Genomic DNA, 17,140 nt, shown 5'->3' with positions numbered 1-17,140 from the left:
ACAAGAATCAAGAGCAAGTAGCTCGGTTTGAGAAAGACAAACAAAGTAATAAAAAGCCAATGGTCAAGTTTCCATGTAGAAGAGGCTCTCATTCTCATCCATCAACCTCAAATCAAAATAACACTCTTTGTCAAACCAACGGTGTGGTACTCCTTTGATATCGACCTTACTCAAGCCATTGTTTTGCAAATCATAACACAAAATATAGAACCCATAATGCATCTCAAAGGGTGCCAAGATAACTTTGCCGTCTCGAGTTGTGCCTTTTAAGATCAACTCAGTGTCCTGGACTAAATGCCTCTGACAAGGCTGCAAAACCAGACTCCTCTTGGACCATTCCTTTTTCTCAGCATCTTCCAATACCCATAATACCACCATACCCTCAATTTTTAGGTTGCTATGTTCAAAAATAGCTACTTTTCCTCCATACTCTATAAGATCAGCCTTCATCTCAAGCGCAGGAATGGACATATTAGCCCTGACATCATCAGGTGCTATGATGGTAGTTAACTCTTCAGACCTGAAGTCGAAACTCACAATCGCGCAAGTGTACATATCATGCCACGCCAGATAATGTACTACTGATCCACTGATACAGTACTGTCCTACTGCGAAAGGGGTATGAGAACGATAACTCTCATGGGGAACAACCTTTTTCCAAGAACCTCCAGCTTCTAGCACGAACACCCAGTGCTCTGATTTCAGATTAAACAAACGGTCGCAGTACATAACAATTGTGCATAATAGTTTGTGTTTATTATTAACAAGGTCGTATCCCATATAGTGCCGGCTAATATAGCTAGTTTGACCTTGGTCGGCTATGATGTTGGGCTTTATCATGGGTAAGGTCAAGCGTTGTCCTGTGCTGGGGTTGTATATACACGCCTTTTTTCTCACTGTGAAACAGATCAAGCCGTGGAGATCACTCAAGAAGTAGCCTCCCATCCCTGGGATGCTCAAATCTTGGTCGACCACAAAACAAGTGTTGTCTGGAGACGTTGGTGACATGGACAGCAGTGCACTTTTCTCGTCGTCATCCACCAAACACATGTATAGATGTGGTTGTAGTTTTTGTTGTGTGGTGGTGAATAAACGCTCACAAAAATATCGAGAAGAGATGAGTGATGACCACTGCTTTGAGACGCACTTGAACCTAGGGATGTCAACTGGACACTTTGTCCATGGACGTCCATGTCCAAATTAATATGGACTAATATGGACATGCCCAAATTCGTCCAAAATATTTTGTTGTCCAACTGGACAACGCCCAAATACGCCCAAAGACCAATTGACAAGACCAAATGGACATGGGCCGTCCAAATCATTAAAATCTCTAGGGTTTTTAATTGGGGAAAAATCATTTTTTCACTTGGCCGTCACTCTTATCTCCCAATCTCATCTCTCTCGATCTCAACTCTCAAGCTCTCCATGACTCCATCTCTCTCGATCTCGAGCTCTCCATCTCTCTGACGAAAACCCATCTCCGTCGAGCTCTCTCTTCTCCGACGAGCTCTCTCCCGATCTCGAGCTCTCTCTATCTTCTCATTGATATAATGGTCTTCCGCGAGATGATCGCTTGTGCTATTGCTGAGCATGATCTTTCATACTCATTTGTTGAGTATCGAAGGATTAGGGAGGCTTTTGCTTATGCAAATCCAAGCATTCAGTTCTGGTGTCGAAACACGGCTGTATCCGATGTTCTGAAGATATTTGAGAATGAGAAAGCTCAGCTTAGGAAGGTTTTGAGTGAACTTCCTGGTCGGGTTTGTTTGACTACCGATCTATGGAGAGCTATCACATGGGTTTTGAGATCTAAGTACTGTTGTTATATATAAAATTTAGAATCTGTATATTTTTTTAAATCAAATGGGCGAACTGGACTCCATGGACAGTCCAACTGGACATGGTCCTATTTGGACATGGACTATTTGGACATGGTCCTATTTGGACATGGACTATTTGGACATGGACATATTTGGACACAAGACCAAAAACGCCCAAAAAAAAAAAGCCCATCTGGACATGTCCACTTCTGTCCGGACAGCCCAATTGACATCCCTACTTGAACCTCGCCAAGTACTTTCCTGGCAGTCTACAAAGAATCTCAATCAATAGATCCAGAGGAATCTCCGACGTATCTCTGCTTCTTCTTCTTCTTCTTCTTCTTCTTCTTCTTCTTCTTCTTCTTCTTCTTCTTCTTCTTCTGTTTTGTTGGGTGGGAGCTAGACCCAAAAAAGAAGAGCCCGTGATCAACAAGTTACACAAAGGAGTTGATCTTCTTTTCTTGAATTTAAACAATAATGTTGATGAGTTGTCTACTTTTGCATCCATTATCTTCAAAGAAAGCAGTTAAAAACAAATCAATTGGAAACTTTCTATTAATTTGCTTAAAATTACAATCACTACATCATACAATCGAGAAAACACAAAAAAAAGTACCTCAATTTGGTTGGAAGAGACGACATGTGCAATACTCTGACATTGCTTAAGCTTGAAATCCTGCTCCGAATCCACTTGTTTCAGATTTATTCTCCATCTCTTCATCTCTAAAACTCTAGACAATCGAAATTTGGGTTTGGTCAGAAGAAAAACGTAAAGAAAAGGAAAAAGAAAAATATGTTTTTAGGTTTAAGCACATACACTATCTTATTATATAAAGTTAACTAGGATAAGATCTGCGCAAAACGCAGGGTGAGCTTATATATTAAAAATACATAGTATTGATAAATTAAATATGTATATTTATTTGAATTTTTTTAATATGCATACAATTATGTATTTTAATATAATCATCTATATTTTAGGTCGAACATTTGTAATTGTAATTATGGACCAAAATCTATTTAATTTATGATGAATCCGATCGATTTAAGCTTAAAAAGTTTATCACCTTGTCTATACCTATAAAAACCGTAATATGACCATGAAGTGAACTTTTATTACAAAAACAGGTTCTACAATTAATACTTTACTATAACATCACTAAGAACTATTTAAATAATTTTAGAACCAGCAGCTTAGTATTTTTTCAAAATCGAATTACTTTGACCTTTTAGTTTTTCACATAATTTTGAACGGTTTCAACTGGACGACTAAATTGATGCAGCCGATTTTCTTACTCTAAGTTGCTAGCTGAATATATATATTATTTAATTTGAATATTTATTAAATAAAAATCTATATTAATACAATTTTATGATAATTTGTATTTTGTTATAACAAAACAAATTAAGAAATTGGTCACAAAATTTTCAAAAGTGAGATTTAAATTTTTTTTAGTAATTTATAGTTGTTTAAAAAAGTTCAAAATAGAACATAAAAGGAAAAATCTAAATTTTTCTATTATATGGTTAATGTGATTTTTTTAATTTCTTTTAATAATATAAAATTAGACAAAAATGAAGAAATGTACAAAAATTGTTAACAAATATTTATTATTCATAATCATTAATTTTCATATATATATATATATATGTTGATCATATTTTGTAGTTCCGTAGTTTCTATTTAAGGAAAGTGCGAGAATTTTATTTTGTACACTATTTATCAATTTGATAGTTAGTTTGATAAAAAATATAATATAAATTAAGATGTACCCATCTATTTTCTAAGAATAATTAATGATTATGAATAATAAATATATGATAACAATTTTGTATCTTTCCTCGATTAATATATAAGGAATTAAACCATTGATCACAAATTTTCAAAGTGAGTTTTTAAAAAATTTATTAATTTATATTCATTGATAAAATTCAAAATATAACATATATAGAAAAATCAAAATTTTCATTATTTGGTTAATTTGATTGTCTAATTTATTTTAATATTATAAATATAAAACAAAATGATAGAGGATGTATAAATTATTGTCAAATCTTTATTATTTAAAATTAAATTAGCATATCTATTCGATCAGATTAGGTAATTTCGTATGTTCTATTTAGAAAATAATGGAGAAAAAAATTTATATTAATAATTAATGATTTTTTAAATTGGATCACCATGTTTTTCAATTTGAATGTAATGATGACACATAGTAATATTGGATATCTAATTGATTGCCATATAAGCAAGAGATTTTTTAATTAGTACAAAATTGAGGTTACTATTTCTCAAATGTTTCTTCTTCAATATATAGGAGATTAATAATACACAAACTAATAAGTTGACGATAAAAACATACATAGAAAAGTAAAAGTATTCTTCTATCTCTTGTAATACAAAATTGAAGTTACTATTTTTCAAATATTTCTTTTTAATATATAGAAAATTAATAATACACAAACTAATAAGTTGATGATAAAAACATACATGGAAAAAGTAATAAGTATTCTTCTATCTCTTGTAATACGTGTGTTTGACCAAAATTAATTTACTGAAAATATTCTTTTAGGATCATAATTTGATCGGTATAGATTTGGGTTATTGTAAATCGAAAATTAGAACATGTACTCTGTTAAACATTTTTTGTCGGTGTCCCATTAAAAACCCATGTATAAAAAGTTATAAACAAAATTAAATCATATCCGACCATGCATAAATTTATATAAGACAGAGAAATCTGTATATAAGACCATAACTTTTTATAAACAAAATTAAATCATATCCGACCATGCATAAATTTATATAAGACAGAGAAATGTGTATATAAGACCATAACTTTATAAATATTGAGGAGAATCTTTGTTAATATAAGTTATATAGTTTAACTTTGAAAACTTTCCTATACTAATTCCGGTAATATAGTAACTCCATGATAATGAGCACGTGATTGACACTAAACCATATAAATGAATGCGTGATTGACAAAAAAAATCTCTTAAATTTGGAAACTCTTAGTAATTAAGAAAATTTGATATAACTCCCACTCAATATCTTTGCATTGAATAATTGAGTAAAATATTTTGTTGTCAATGTTCTTTTTCAAAAAGCCCACGAAAAATAGAAAACCATAGGTTTCAAATATTAATGTAATTATTTAATAGTGTTACCAATGGCAATGTATTGTAAATAGTCTAGATAAGAAAGGGTTGATATAAAATGAAACTGAGGAAGACTCTCAAGTTGACACATAAGCAAATGGCATGCTTGTAAATATATTATACTTTAAAGATTAATTTTTTATTTTGCTTCTCTTTTAATAAGAAAGGGATAATTAACATGACACATGATAAATATATATTTAAGAATGTGACATGTGTGAGTCTAATTCATAATTAAAACTATATATACTAAGATAATAACAAAAACAAATTTTGGCTAAAAATAATTATAATTATTATCTAACAGTAGTTTTCCATTTTTAAAATCCTAAACAAAAAATAACTACAAAATATATTATTTGATAGTAATTTTCTTTCTAATATTTTTGCATATATTAAAATATATAATGATCGAAAATATATATATTAAGATAAAAACAGATTTTGAAAAAAGTAAATTTCCTTTTAAAAAGTTTCTAAAATTTTACTTTTGTTAAGATATAAAAATGGAAAATATTCTATTTTTAATCTTTCTTATTTTTTTAAAAATAAAAATATTATCATATAGGCTGTTACAATAATTTTCTGTTTAGAGTTTAAGAAATTTAATTAATATCAAATAATTATTTCAAGTTACTCCTAAATAAATTTATAATTACTATTTTACAGTTCATATCACCATTGTTTTTACAATTTGTTTTTGTTAATTAAATAAAAATTTAGTATCAAGTTCATCATCAAATACTCTTTTTAAAAAAATATTATGAATTTAATTTTTGCTCAGGATTTTTTAAATAGTTTTTAAATTAATATTTTTACAATTTTTATCATTATCATTCTTATAATTCATACAACCGGAATGTGTCAATCATGTTAATTTGCAACTTTGAAGAATCAACACTCATATAATTTTTTAGAAATTATTTTAAAATCTTTTTAAGAATTCTTAAAACTAAAGTTTCTAAGAAATACTATTAAATAATTTTAAAGTTACTTTCTTAGTATTAAATAAATTTTTAAATTCATTTTTATTATTTTAGTATATATATTTTTTAATCATTATATATATTTAACATATGTCACAATATTAAATATAAAATTACTATCAAATCATCTTTTGCGATTATCTTTTGTTTTGGATTTTAAAAATGGAAAATAATATTAGATAATAATTAGTTACTTTTCAAACAAAACTTGTGTTTGTTATTATCTTAGTATATATATTTTAAATTATAATTACTTTCCATTTTCATTAGATAATTGTATGTTAAAGATTATAACCAAAATAGCTACAAATATTTCACATCTATATTTATGTTTAAACTTCCACAGATCATTTTTACAAAATACAATAGTATTTACATAAAAATTACTATCAAATAAATGTTTGCTATTCTATTTTTTAAGATTTTAAAAATGTAAATTATTATTAAATAATATTTAAAATTATTTTTAACAAAATCATTTTTAGTATTTTAGTATATTTATTTTTAATTATGATATACTTTAACACATATCACAATTATAAGTATATAATCGACATGTGTACAATGCAATTTTGAGAACCAAGCTCAATATAATATTTTAAAAATTATTTTTCAAATCTTTTTTATCATTTTTAAAAATTAAAGTTTTTGAAAAATACTAACAAATAATTTTAAAGTTGCTTTTTACTATTAAATAAATTTTCAATTTTAAAATTTGTTTTATTATCTTAGTATATAGATTTTTAATCATTTATATTTTAACACATCTCTATAATATTATTTGAGACGTCAGTTTCTATGTGTTGCGCTCATATTAACTCTCACGGTGGTTGATTACATTGATACCCTTAATGAATTAAAAATTTACATTTAAATACTATTATTGAAACTTTTATTTAGTTTCTTTTTAAATTTTCCAAATAACATATATAATAAAAAAGGAAACATTTATCAAGTTAAAAAAAATAAAAAATAAAAACGAAAATATATGTTTATATAATATGATTTCATTAAAAAGGAAATTTCACAAAATAGAAATATTCCATTTAAAACTATTTTAAATAACATAAAATATACTTTTGAAGTAATAAAATATTTCTTTATATCTATATTTTCTTAGATGAAAATATATATTTGTATATAATGTGATTTCGTAATCTATAAATTATATTTTACTTATATAATATGATTTCTAAAATACAATCACAAAAAATATTGATATGTGTTTAGGAGCTTCCAAAAATGTATTAGTTACTTATGAAATTAACCTTCTATTGATTATCTTTTTACTTTCTAATATTTTATTTTAAAAAATCAACATATAATTTAATTTTTGTAATTTGGAATCAAATATTTAGTTTATTTTACTTCATTCTAAGTATAATATATCTTAGTTATAAATAACTTCTTAAAATGTATTTACATATCTAACATAACAACAAACGTAAATGCAAATAATTATAATTTTCATATATTTAAAATAAAAATATTAGTTGAATTTAGAGAAATTGAATGATGCAATCCAATATACCCAAATGATAACTTATTTAAAATCATATGTCTGATTACAATAATATTATATTATTAGTATAAATTATCCATACAAATTATAAATTAATCCAAAATTAAAATTAAATAACAATCAACTATTGTAACATATTTAATTTATAAATATTCGTATCCGTGCATGAGCACGGAAAAATCACATAGTATCACAATATTAGATGAAAAATTATTATCAAATCATCTTTTAAAACTATCTTTTTTGTTAGGATTTTAAAAATTGAAAAATACTTAGATAAAAGTTATAATTACTTTTCAAACAAAATTCGTTTCTGTTATTATTTTATTATATATATTTTTCGTTATGAGATAAATTCACATGTATTACAATCTTAAACACGTAATAATTGCTATATATCTTAATTAAGAAATTTGACAATAAAAAGAATTAAAACGCACCTTTGCATAGATACAGATTAGGTCTTTTCTGCAGAAGTATGAACTTAAGGGTGAATGAGATGAAGAACATAGGAAGAAAGAATCTGAAACAAGCAGCTTCCGAGCAGGATTTCAAGCTTAAGCAATGTCAGAGTATTGCCCAGGTGATTTTGTATTCAATGATTAAAGTTTGAATTTATATATAGTTCCAATTGATTTGTTCTTAACTGCTGTTGTCTTTGAAGATAATGGATACAAAAGGAGATAACTCATCAAAGTTGTTTAAACGGAAGAAAAGAAGATCAAGTCGCGCTTATAACTTGTTGGTCATGGGCTGTTTTCTGGGTCTACCTTTAAGGACAAGAAGAAGAAGAAGAAGATATATGTCCGAGATCCCTCTGGATCTTTTGGTCGAAATTCTTATCAGACTGCCGGGAAAGTACTTGGCGAGGTTCAAGTGCGTCTCAAAGCAGTGGTCATCACTCATCTCTTCTCCATATTTTTGCGAACGTTTACTTACGATCACTCAACGGAAACAACATCTATACATGTGTTTGGTGGATAAAGACGGGCAACGTGCACTGCTGTCCATGTCACCAACCTCTCCAGACAACACTTGTTTTGTGGTCGACCAAGATTTGAGCATCCCAGGGATGGGAGGCTACTACTTGAACGGCCTCCACGGCTTGATGTGTTTCTCAATGAGAAAAAGGACTTGTATATACAACCCCACCACCGGACAGCGCTTGACCTTACCCAAGATTAAGCCCGACATCATAGCCGAACCAGGTCAAAAACAGTTTATTAAGCGGAACCATATCGGATACGACCCTGTTGATAATCAATACAAACTATTATGCACAATTGTTATATATTCAGACAAATTGCTTAATCTGAAGACGGAGCACTGGGTGTTCGTGCTAGAAGCTGGAGGCTCGTGGAAAAAGGTTGTCCCGAGTGAGAATTATCGTCCTCATGCCCCTTTTGTACCAGGACAATCTATCAGTGGATCAGTAGTATATTATCTGGCGTGGCATAATATGTACACTTATGCGATTGTGAGTTTTGACGTTAGGTCTGAAGAGTTTACTACCATCATAGCATTTGTGGATGACAGATATGCTATTCCTGCATTTGAGATGAGAGCAGAACTTATAAAGTATGGTGGAAAAATCGCTATTTTCGAATATAGCTACTTACGAACTGAGGGTACGACGACATTAAGGGTATTGGAAGATGCTGAGAAAAAGGAATGGTCGACGAGGAGCCTAGTTTTGCAGCCTTGTCAGATGCATTTAGTCCAAGATATTGATTTGATTGTAAAGGGCACAACTCAAGACGGCAAAGTTATCTTAGCACCTATGGATGTGCATTCTGGATTCTATATTTTGAGTTATGATTTGCAAAGCAATGACTTGAGTAAGGTTGAAACCAAAGGAATACCAGACCATTGGTTCGAGAAAGAATGTTGGTTTGACAAAGAATGCAACTTTGACTTGAGGTTGGTGAATGAGAGTAGTTTCATCTATTTGGAAACTTGAGCACTTGCTGTGTTATTCACTTGATTTTGCTTCGATTTGTTTTTGTGTGTTTTCTACCGCTTTTTAGGGGTAATTATTCCAAATAGGAAAAACATTATATATTCTTTTGAATGAAAAGGAAAAACAAAAGTAATAACAAAAACAAAAACAAAACACATGTAATCAACTCTAATACAAAATATTATATATTCTTTTGAATGAATATTAAATTTATTCATCTCAAAAAACCTTTTTACAATGAATATAGCTATTGTTTCGGAAACAATTTAGAGTGCAGAAAGAAATTTAGAGAAGATAGTAAAATAGGTGTCACTGACCGGATCCCTTTACTAATTGAAAGAAAATTATTTAAACGTTCTTTTTAGAAACTGAAGTGGGAAGATCACGCATGCTCTTAACTAAAAGGGGAAAAATAGAACATTAGGAGAAGTATATAAATAGATACTACTTGAGTACGACTGGTACGTTTACTCAAATGAATAAAGTAGAGTACATAGCAAATATATAAAACATAACTATATATTAAACGTGCATGCAATCTCTAATATATTTGGTAACTTTAAGCATATATAATTCTAAAACAACAATAAATTCTTTCTAATGGTCGTGCGTGTGAGTAAATAGTTCAGACATGGAACATGACAATGGGTATAGAATAAAAAGATCGATGCAATATATAGAAAGGAATTAGATATTCACTACAAAAAACCTTTTATTGTATCACATAAATAGTATCAGAAAAATAAGTGATACTAGTTTGAATTGTTTATTTATAAATGATACAAAATGTGTGTTTCAACGTCAGTTATAATAAATGATGTTTTTATTAATTTATTAGCATCATTTCCATGAAATTGATTCAAATTTATATCATTTTGAACGAACTGATGCAAAATATGAGTTTATATCATTTAAATAACTGATTCATATACTAATTTATGTTAGTATTATTTACAGAAATAATAAAAATTTAACATCATTTAAATAAAAGAAGCAAATCTTTGCATCAATAATAAAATGACACTAATATAATTCAGATAAAAAATAATAATTATAGTTTGTGTTGGTTACGTCAAAAATATTTTTGAAGTCAAAATTTCCATATTAATAATATAAATTTATTTCCTTAAAATAGATATATTATAATGGATATTTTATTAAAACTGTATTGCCCTATAAGTATTTCATAAAATTCTTTGAAATTACTTAGTAGTTTACATATATTTGTGTGTGGGTACAAAAACAATTTTAAAGTAACTGAAATGAATATATATATATATATATATATATATATATATATATATTATATATATATATATATATATTTGTTTCCAATTTATCTCAAAATTTAACTAATAACTAGATTTTGACATGCCCTCTAAAGGGCGGGTATATTTTTGTTTTATTTTTTTTTAAATTAATTTTTATTTTTTATTTTTTATTTTTAATATATTTTAATTAATTATTAATTTAATTTAATTTAATTTTGGTAACTATATTAAATATATCAAGTTGCATAACTATACACTTGTCCATATACATTTCACATATTATTTTTTAAACTTTATTCATAAAGTTTGCAACATATAATTTTTTCTTAGTAGTTACCTAACATAATTAGTCAAGAATATTTGTACCCAAAAAACCCGAATCGGAATCGACCCGAAAATCAAAGTCCCATCCTCGGTGTTTTGAAACCCGATCCGGACATGCAGTTGAACCGGTAAATCCGATGACTCAAGATAAATCCGGTTTAGGTTTTGTGAAATACCAATATTTAAAAAACCAAAGAATCCGCAAAAAATCACTAAAATCTGGAACCCGGTTAAAACACTTGTTAAACTAATAAATAAATATTTATGAATTTTTAAATTTTGATATTTTTTCGTATGTCATAAATCTTAACTTGTTAAAAGTAAATAAATAATCTAAACTATTTTGTATGTCAAATGAAAATAATATATATAGAAACTAAAGTTAAGTATTTTCTAAATGTTTTCCAAACATAAAATATGTACATATCCAAACTATTATTTTATGTTTTATAAAAAGTTTAGATAATATTTAACTTTGGTTTATAGTAAAATTAATTAATTTATTTATTAACATGCGGTTCACTCGATCCAAAGTCCGGTGACCCATAAAGTCATCCAGTACATACTCTATAGACATGATCTATATAGTCGAACAGTTTTTAAAGTGTTATATCCGAAAATCAATATCAAACCCAACTAGCACCGGAATCCGAACAAAATATTTTGAAAAATATACTTACAAAATAATACAATAAACGTAGTAGAACCTTAGCCAAAAGAAAGTAATCTGGCATAAACCGTGAACTAATATATATATATATTATTTTTTCCTATGGTATTATCAAGTGTAAATATCAAAACACAATCATAAAATAATTAATCAAAAAAAGGGCTTTCCTAGAATTAAAATAGAACTGTCGACTAATAATTATTGGGGAAATGAGTCTGAAAATCATGGAATTAAGATAGAAGTTAATTAATCTTAGTGAAATAATAAGAAAACTTTTAAATAAAAAGAATAATAATTGGATACAACCTTTTATCAATCATACTTGTGTTTTAATGGAAGAGGATTCTGGAGTCCTAGATTCTGACGTGCCATTACAAAAAGCGGATATATTTTTTTGTTTTAAATTAAGTTAAAATTTTTAATTTTTGTATTTGAGTTTTTTGGTAATCATATTTATATTTAATATTAATTTAGTTTGATAGGATAGTCATTTAAATAAATAAAATACATAGTTGAACATAACATTTATCAATAGATCATAGTCAAATATAAAACTACTTATAGTAATATATATATAAAAAGAATATAAATAAGAGTGTATCAATCATTAATATGATTGAAAGTTGCATATTGTTACATCAGACATCAAGAATATGATTAATTAGCGTTTGTTATGTAAATATGCAACTTGATGTCATAAAATAAATGACAGTTATAAAAAGTGGGAGGGAGTTATAAAATACGGAGGGAGGAAGTTGCATACGTGACATCAAGAAGTTGGCTTCGATAATATTGGAACTAAAGAGGGAGAAAGTTATAAATACGGCAGTTTGAATATTTAAATGACAGTTATAAAATAAATGGTTCATTAAATAAATAAAATAAATAGTGGACACAACTTTTATCAATAGGACAAATTGCAAAATTAATAGAATAGATTATTTTATGTAACTATATAAAATAATAGGTATGTACCTGTGTCATATGGTTATGCTTCTGTCAATATTCAGTAGATTATTATTTTTAAACTAAATTCAGCCCAACTGATTTCTTTCTGGTATTCAATAATTTCTACCTTCAGTTGATAAATATTACACGTTAAATCGGTCCCACCCATATCGTTGTTTGCTACGAAAATAAAGGGAAGTCACGAAGTTACGGTTTAATAATATTCTAGATGTAATTATATTTACTTTATGCAGTTATAATTTAGATGAGATGCAGTTATATTTTAAATTGGACCTAACCCATATCAATTGGTCATGTTCCAAAATTAATAGTATTGATTTGTTTTAAAATCTCCCACTATCCTTTTACCACGCCATAATCTTCTTCTACTCTTCTCCTTGACGAGAAACGTTTCCAACAGTTACAAATTTTGTCTTTGAAAACTAACTATGATCTCTCTTACTTATCTTCACAAATGTTTTCTCCTATTATATCATATTTTGTTTCTAGATTTCTTCATCTCTTTTCTATACTTTTTATATAGGTTTTCAATGGTGAATTTTATGACCACAGAGAGATCCACATACTAATTATTGAAAAGAGTATGTTATCTAAATCTTTGGAGAAACAAGAACATAAAGGTACTTCAAATTTATTATGATATCTATACTTTTGAATGATTGTTCTAATTGAAAAGAGATTTGTCAAGAGTTTTTATTTACAAAGTTTGTTTTGATTTTGTTTTTACTCTTTGTAGGTTGGAAATGCATTTGTGAATGTATTCAAAGGATGTTTATTGAAAAACTTACAATCCTCATTCCTCATTCTTCAAGTGGAAGATATTTAGCAAGATGAATAAAGAACAGATGAATGAAGAATGATGAAGAAAGAGATAGATACGTTTGATGTATTTATGATTTTTTTGTTCATTTTTGTAAATAACAATTATTTAATATATGTATATTTTTTGATGTATTAATACTGGATAAAAAATATCTCGAAATAATTTTAAATTTTGTTTCTGTTATGAAAATCTTAACAAATATTAAAAAATATTAATAGGATCACTAATAATTGAGTAGTATAGTATTATACGGATACGTTAAAATCTACTAATTTCAACATCAATTACTGTTACTGATATAAATATTCAGAATTAACTATAAAAACCATTTAAATAATAACATCATTTATGTTAAATGATGCAAAAACTAACATCAATTTTTGCAAGTGATGCATATTAACATCAATTAAATAAATGATTCAAATATTCTAACTATTAACATCACTTATGCTCAAACTGATGAAAATTATTTGCATCATCACTTTCAGTCATTTTAATAAATGATGCAAATTTCATTTGTATCATTTATAAGTAATGCAAATATTTAAAATAAATGATGTAATACACTTCTTTTTTTTGTAGTGATCGATGAAGAGTCTATTACTTAAGCAATATAATAGCCAAAACGATAAGGAAGTGTTTGATAGAAAATTTAGCTTAACTTACGTTTGTTTTCTTCATGTTTTTAGCTATCATAAAGATGAGTGTTGACCTGTCTCGAGTGCTCTACAGCGATCAAAGAAAGGTAAAAAAAATAAGAAGTCGAAGGTAAAGTTTGAATTTATATATAGTTCCAATTGATTTGTTCTTAACTGCTGTTGTCTTTGAAGATAATGGATACAAAAGGAGATAACTCATCAAAGTTGTTTAAACGGAAGAAAAGAAGATCAAGTCGCGCTTATAACTTGTTGGTCATGGGCTGTTTTCTGGGTCTACCTTTAAGAACAAGAAGAAGAAGAAGAAGAAGATATATGTCCGAGATCCCTCTGGATCTTTTGGTCGAAATTCTTATCAGACTGCCGGGAAAGTACTTGGCGAGGTTCAAGTGCGTCTCAAGCAGTGGTCATCACTCATCTCTTCTCCGTATTTTTGCGAACGTTTACTTACGATCACTCAACGGAAACAACATCTATACATGTGTTTGGTGGATAAAGACGGGCAACGTGCACTGCTGTCCATGTCACCAACCTCTCCAGACAACACTTGTTTTGTGGTCGACCAAGATTTGAGCATCCCAGGGATGGGAGGCTACTACTTGAACGGCCTCCACGGCTTGATGTGTTTCTCAATGAGAAAAAGGACTTGTATATACAACCCCACCACCGGACAACGCTTGACCTTACCCAAGATTAAGCCCGACATCATAGCCGAACCAGGTCAAAAACAGTTTATTAAGCGGAACCATATCGGATACGACCCTGTTGATAATCAATACAAACTATTATGCACAATTGTTATATATTCAGACAAATTGCTTAATCTGAAGACGGAGCACTGGGTGTTCGTGCTAGAAGCTGGAGGCTCGTGGAAAAAGGTTGTCCCGAGTGAGAATTATCGTCCTCATGCCCCTTTTGTACCAGGACAATCTATCAGTGGATCAGTAGTATATTATCTGGCGTGGCATAATATGTACACTTACGCGATTGTGAGTTTTGACGTTAGGTCTGAAGAGTTTACTACCATCATAGCACATGTGGATGACAGATATGCTATTCCTGCATTTGAGATGAGAGCAGAACTTATAAAGTATGGTGGAAAAATCGCTATTTTCGAATATAGCTACTTACGAACTGAGGGTACGACGACATTAAGGGTATTGGAAGATGCTGAGAAAAAGGAATGGTCGACGAGGAGCCTAGTTTTGCAGCCTTGTCAGATGCATTTAGTCCAAGATATTGATTTGATTGTAAAGGGCACAACTCAAGACGGCAATGTTATCTTAGCACCTACGGATGTGCATTCTGGATTCTATATTTTGAGTTATGATTTGCAAAGCAATGACTTGAGTAAGGTTGAAATCAAAGGAATACCAGACCGTTGGTTCGAGAAAGAATGTTGGTTTGACATAGACTGCTACTTTGACTTGAGGTTGGTGAACGAGAGTAGTGTCATCTATTTGGAAACTTAGCAGTTGCTGTTTTATTCACTTGATTTTGCTTCGATTTGTTTTTTGTGTGTTTTCTACCGCTTTTTAGGGGTAATTATTCCCTGTCAAATTGCTAATAACATCTACGGATGACATCATGTTTCTGTACAGACGAATAATAACTTTTATGCCTTGTTTTTTCTTTTAAAAACAACTAGAACTTGATCCGCACTCTCGTTCGGATGTTTGATTTAATTTATGTTCAATGTAAATTTTTAAACCGTCAATTTTATATATATATATATATATATATATATATATATATATATATATTATGTTTTGTAATTTGACGATCTAGAAAATGTTATCTCCGTTTTAATACATGCAATTAAGGTGCTGACTGATTTTCCCGCTACCACCCGCAAACGCAGCTTTTGCGGTTCATAGCGGTTGTTGGCGTTTCGAAACAATCATAGAAACGCTACAAATCGCTTCAAACCGCTCAGAACCTCTTAAAATCAAAAGCTGGTTCCAGCTAGCGTTTGCGGTTACGGGCGGTTGCGGGAGGGTAAAATTTTTTTCTGTAAAAACAGAATAAATAAAAACAATACTAAAAATATCCAATAAAAATGTTCAATTGAAATAATAGAAATTGTAAAATGTATTCATATTATATTTCAATTTATATTATAAAAATTCAAAACTAAAATATTTTCTATAAATTTTTAAAATTGAATAATATTATTTTATAAATATAAATTTTATATTTATCATATTTTTATGATTTTTATATTTTTTTATAATTACATAAAATATAAATATTGTTAAATTATTATTTAACAGATGTTGCGTTTGGTAGTTTACCAGTCATAAGAGTCCCGCAAACGCAACAATTTCTAACAGCTGTACCAGTCGTACAAATCTCTAGAAAATGCTTAAAACCGCAACCACCCGCATCCGCAAACTCCCGCAACCGCAACGCTGCGGTTACACCAGTCAGACCCTAAGGGGGGAGGGGTTATAGGAAGATGAATTTGTATAGAGTTTGTGAATTTTAAGAGAATAGATTTTTAAAATTATGTGGCTTGTGAAAGTTGTATATATACGATGACTTATCAAATTTGATCATAACTTTTTAGATTGATATAGATTTTCATCAATTAGGCTTAGCAAAAGAGTTTTCATTAAAGAGGCAAACTTGCCTTATTATACAAAGAGTAATAAAGAAACAATAAAAATAATTTTGAATTATATGTTTTAAATTCAAACTTATTATAAAAATTGGATTTTTCAATTTTTTAAGAAAATTCTTTTTTAAATGTGAAAATAAATTTTCAAACTATTTTCATTTTATTTTTCAAAATTTTAATATTAATAAATACAATTATATATTCAAAATGATAAAACGATATAATAATTATTATATATTCAAAAATGTAAAGATATATAAATGTAATAAATTATAAGTTTGGACATATATTTTGGATTTAAGGTGTAATAGATTAAAAGAGTTATCACATGGATTTTGAAAATCACATGGATAC

General features: G+C 28.5%; 3 protein-coding genes across 4 annotated transcripts; 2 read left to right on the top strand and 1 right to left on the bottom strand.

Annotated features, from left to right (window-relative positions):
• On the bottom strand, positions 1 to 2,574 carry LOC108838760 (F-box protein At2g40925-like). The gene is made up of 3 exons (XM_057004799.1): positions 2,440 to 2,574; positions 2,069 to 2,334; positions 1 to 1,153 (listed from the first exon to the last, which is right to left on the bottom strand). The coding sequence occupies exons 1-3, from the start codon at positions 2,542 to 2,544 to the stop codon at positions 64 to 66; spliced, it is 1,461 nt and encodes a 486-aa protein (XP_056860779.1). The 5' UTR covers positions 2,545 to 2,574; the 3' UTR covers positions 1 to 63.
• A 5,388-nt stretch (positions 2,575 to 7,962) lies between these two features.
• LOC130494649 (F-box protein At2g40910-like) lies at positions 7,963 to 9,554 on the top strand. Of its 2 annotated transcripts, XM_057006572.1 has the most exons (3): positions 7,963 to 8,076; positions 8,158 to 8,701; positions 8,792 to 9,554. In XM_057006572.1, the coding sequence occupies exons 1-3, from the start codon at positions 7,972 to 7,974 to the stop codon at positions 9,451 to 9,453; spliced, it is 1,311 nt and encodes a 436-aa protein (XP_056862552.1). In that variant the 5' UTR covers positions 7,963 to 7,971; the 3' UTR covers positions 9,454 to 9,554. The 2 variants fall into 2 exon arrangements, with proteins under 2 accessions (XP_056862552.1, XP_056862551.1); XM_057006571.1 differs by having other exon boundaries at positions 8,158 to 9,554.
• Positions 9,555 to 14,336: 4,782 nt separating this feature from the next.
• On the top strand, positions 14,337 to 15,736 carry LOC108838709 (F-box protein At2g40910). The gene is given in 2 exon segments (XM_018611590.2): positions 14,337 to 14,560; positions 14,563 to 15,736. Coding segments are annotated over 2 exon segments (1,293 nt in total). The 5' UTR covers positions 14,337 to 14,343; the 3' UTR covers positions 15,639 to 15,736.
• Positions 15,737 to 17,140: the final 1,404 nt, after the last annotated feature.

The sequence above is a fragment of the Raphanus sativus genome, chromosome 3 (assembly GCF_000801105.2).
Source record: "Raphanus sativus cultivar WK10039 chromosome 3, ASM80110v3, whole genome shotgun sequence".
NCBI classification, from domain to species: Eukaryota; Viridiplantae; Streptophyta; class Magnoliopsida; order Brassicales; family Brassicaceae; genus Raphanus; species Raphanus sativus.
The sequence above is the reverse complement of the archived record's forward strand: the minus strand, read 5'-3'. Positions and strand labels throughout refer to the sequence as shown.

What these genes read in the sequence shown, in the direction of transcription:
- LOC108838760 (XM_057004799.1), bottom strand. Translation starts at nt 2,544, where the DNA reads ATGAAGAGATGGAGAATAAATCTGAAACAAGTGGATTCGGAGCAGGAT. An exon ending in TCTCTTCCAACCAAATTGAG is followed by an intron (nt 2,335 to 2,439) that starts GTACTTTTTTTT and finishes CTTTCTTTGAAG; the next exon opens with ATAATGGATGCAAAAGTAGA. An exon ending in CCAGGAAAGTACTTGGCGAG is followed by an intron (nt 1,154 to 2,068) that starts GTTCAAGTAGGG and finishes TGACATCCCTAG; the next exon opens with GTTCAAGTGCGTCTCAAAGC.
- LOC130494649 (XM_057006571.1), top strand. Translation starts at nt 7,972, where the DNA reads ATGAACTTAAGGGTGAATGAGATGAAGAACATAGGAAGAAAGAATCTG. An exon ending in AATGTCAGAGTATTGCCCAG is followed by an intron (nt 8,077 to 8,157) that starts GTGATTTTGTAT and finishes TTGTCTTTGAAG; the next exon opens with ATAATGGATACAAAAGGAGA.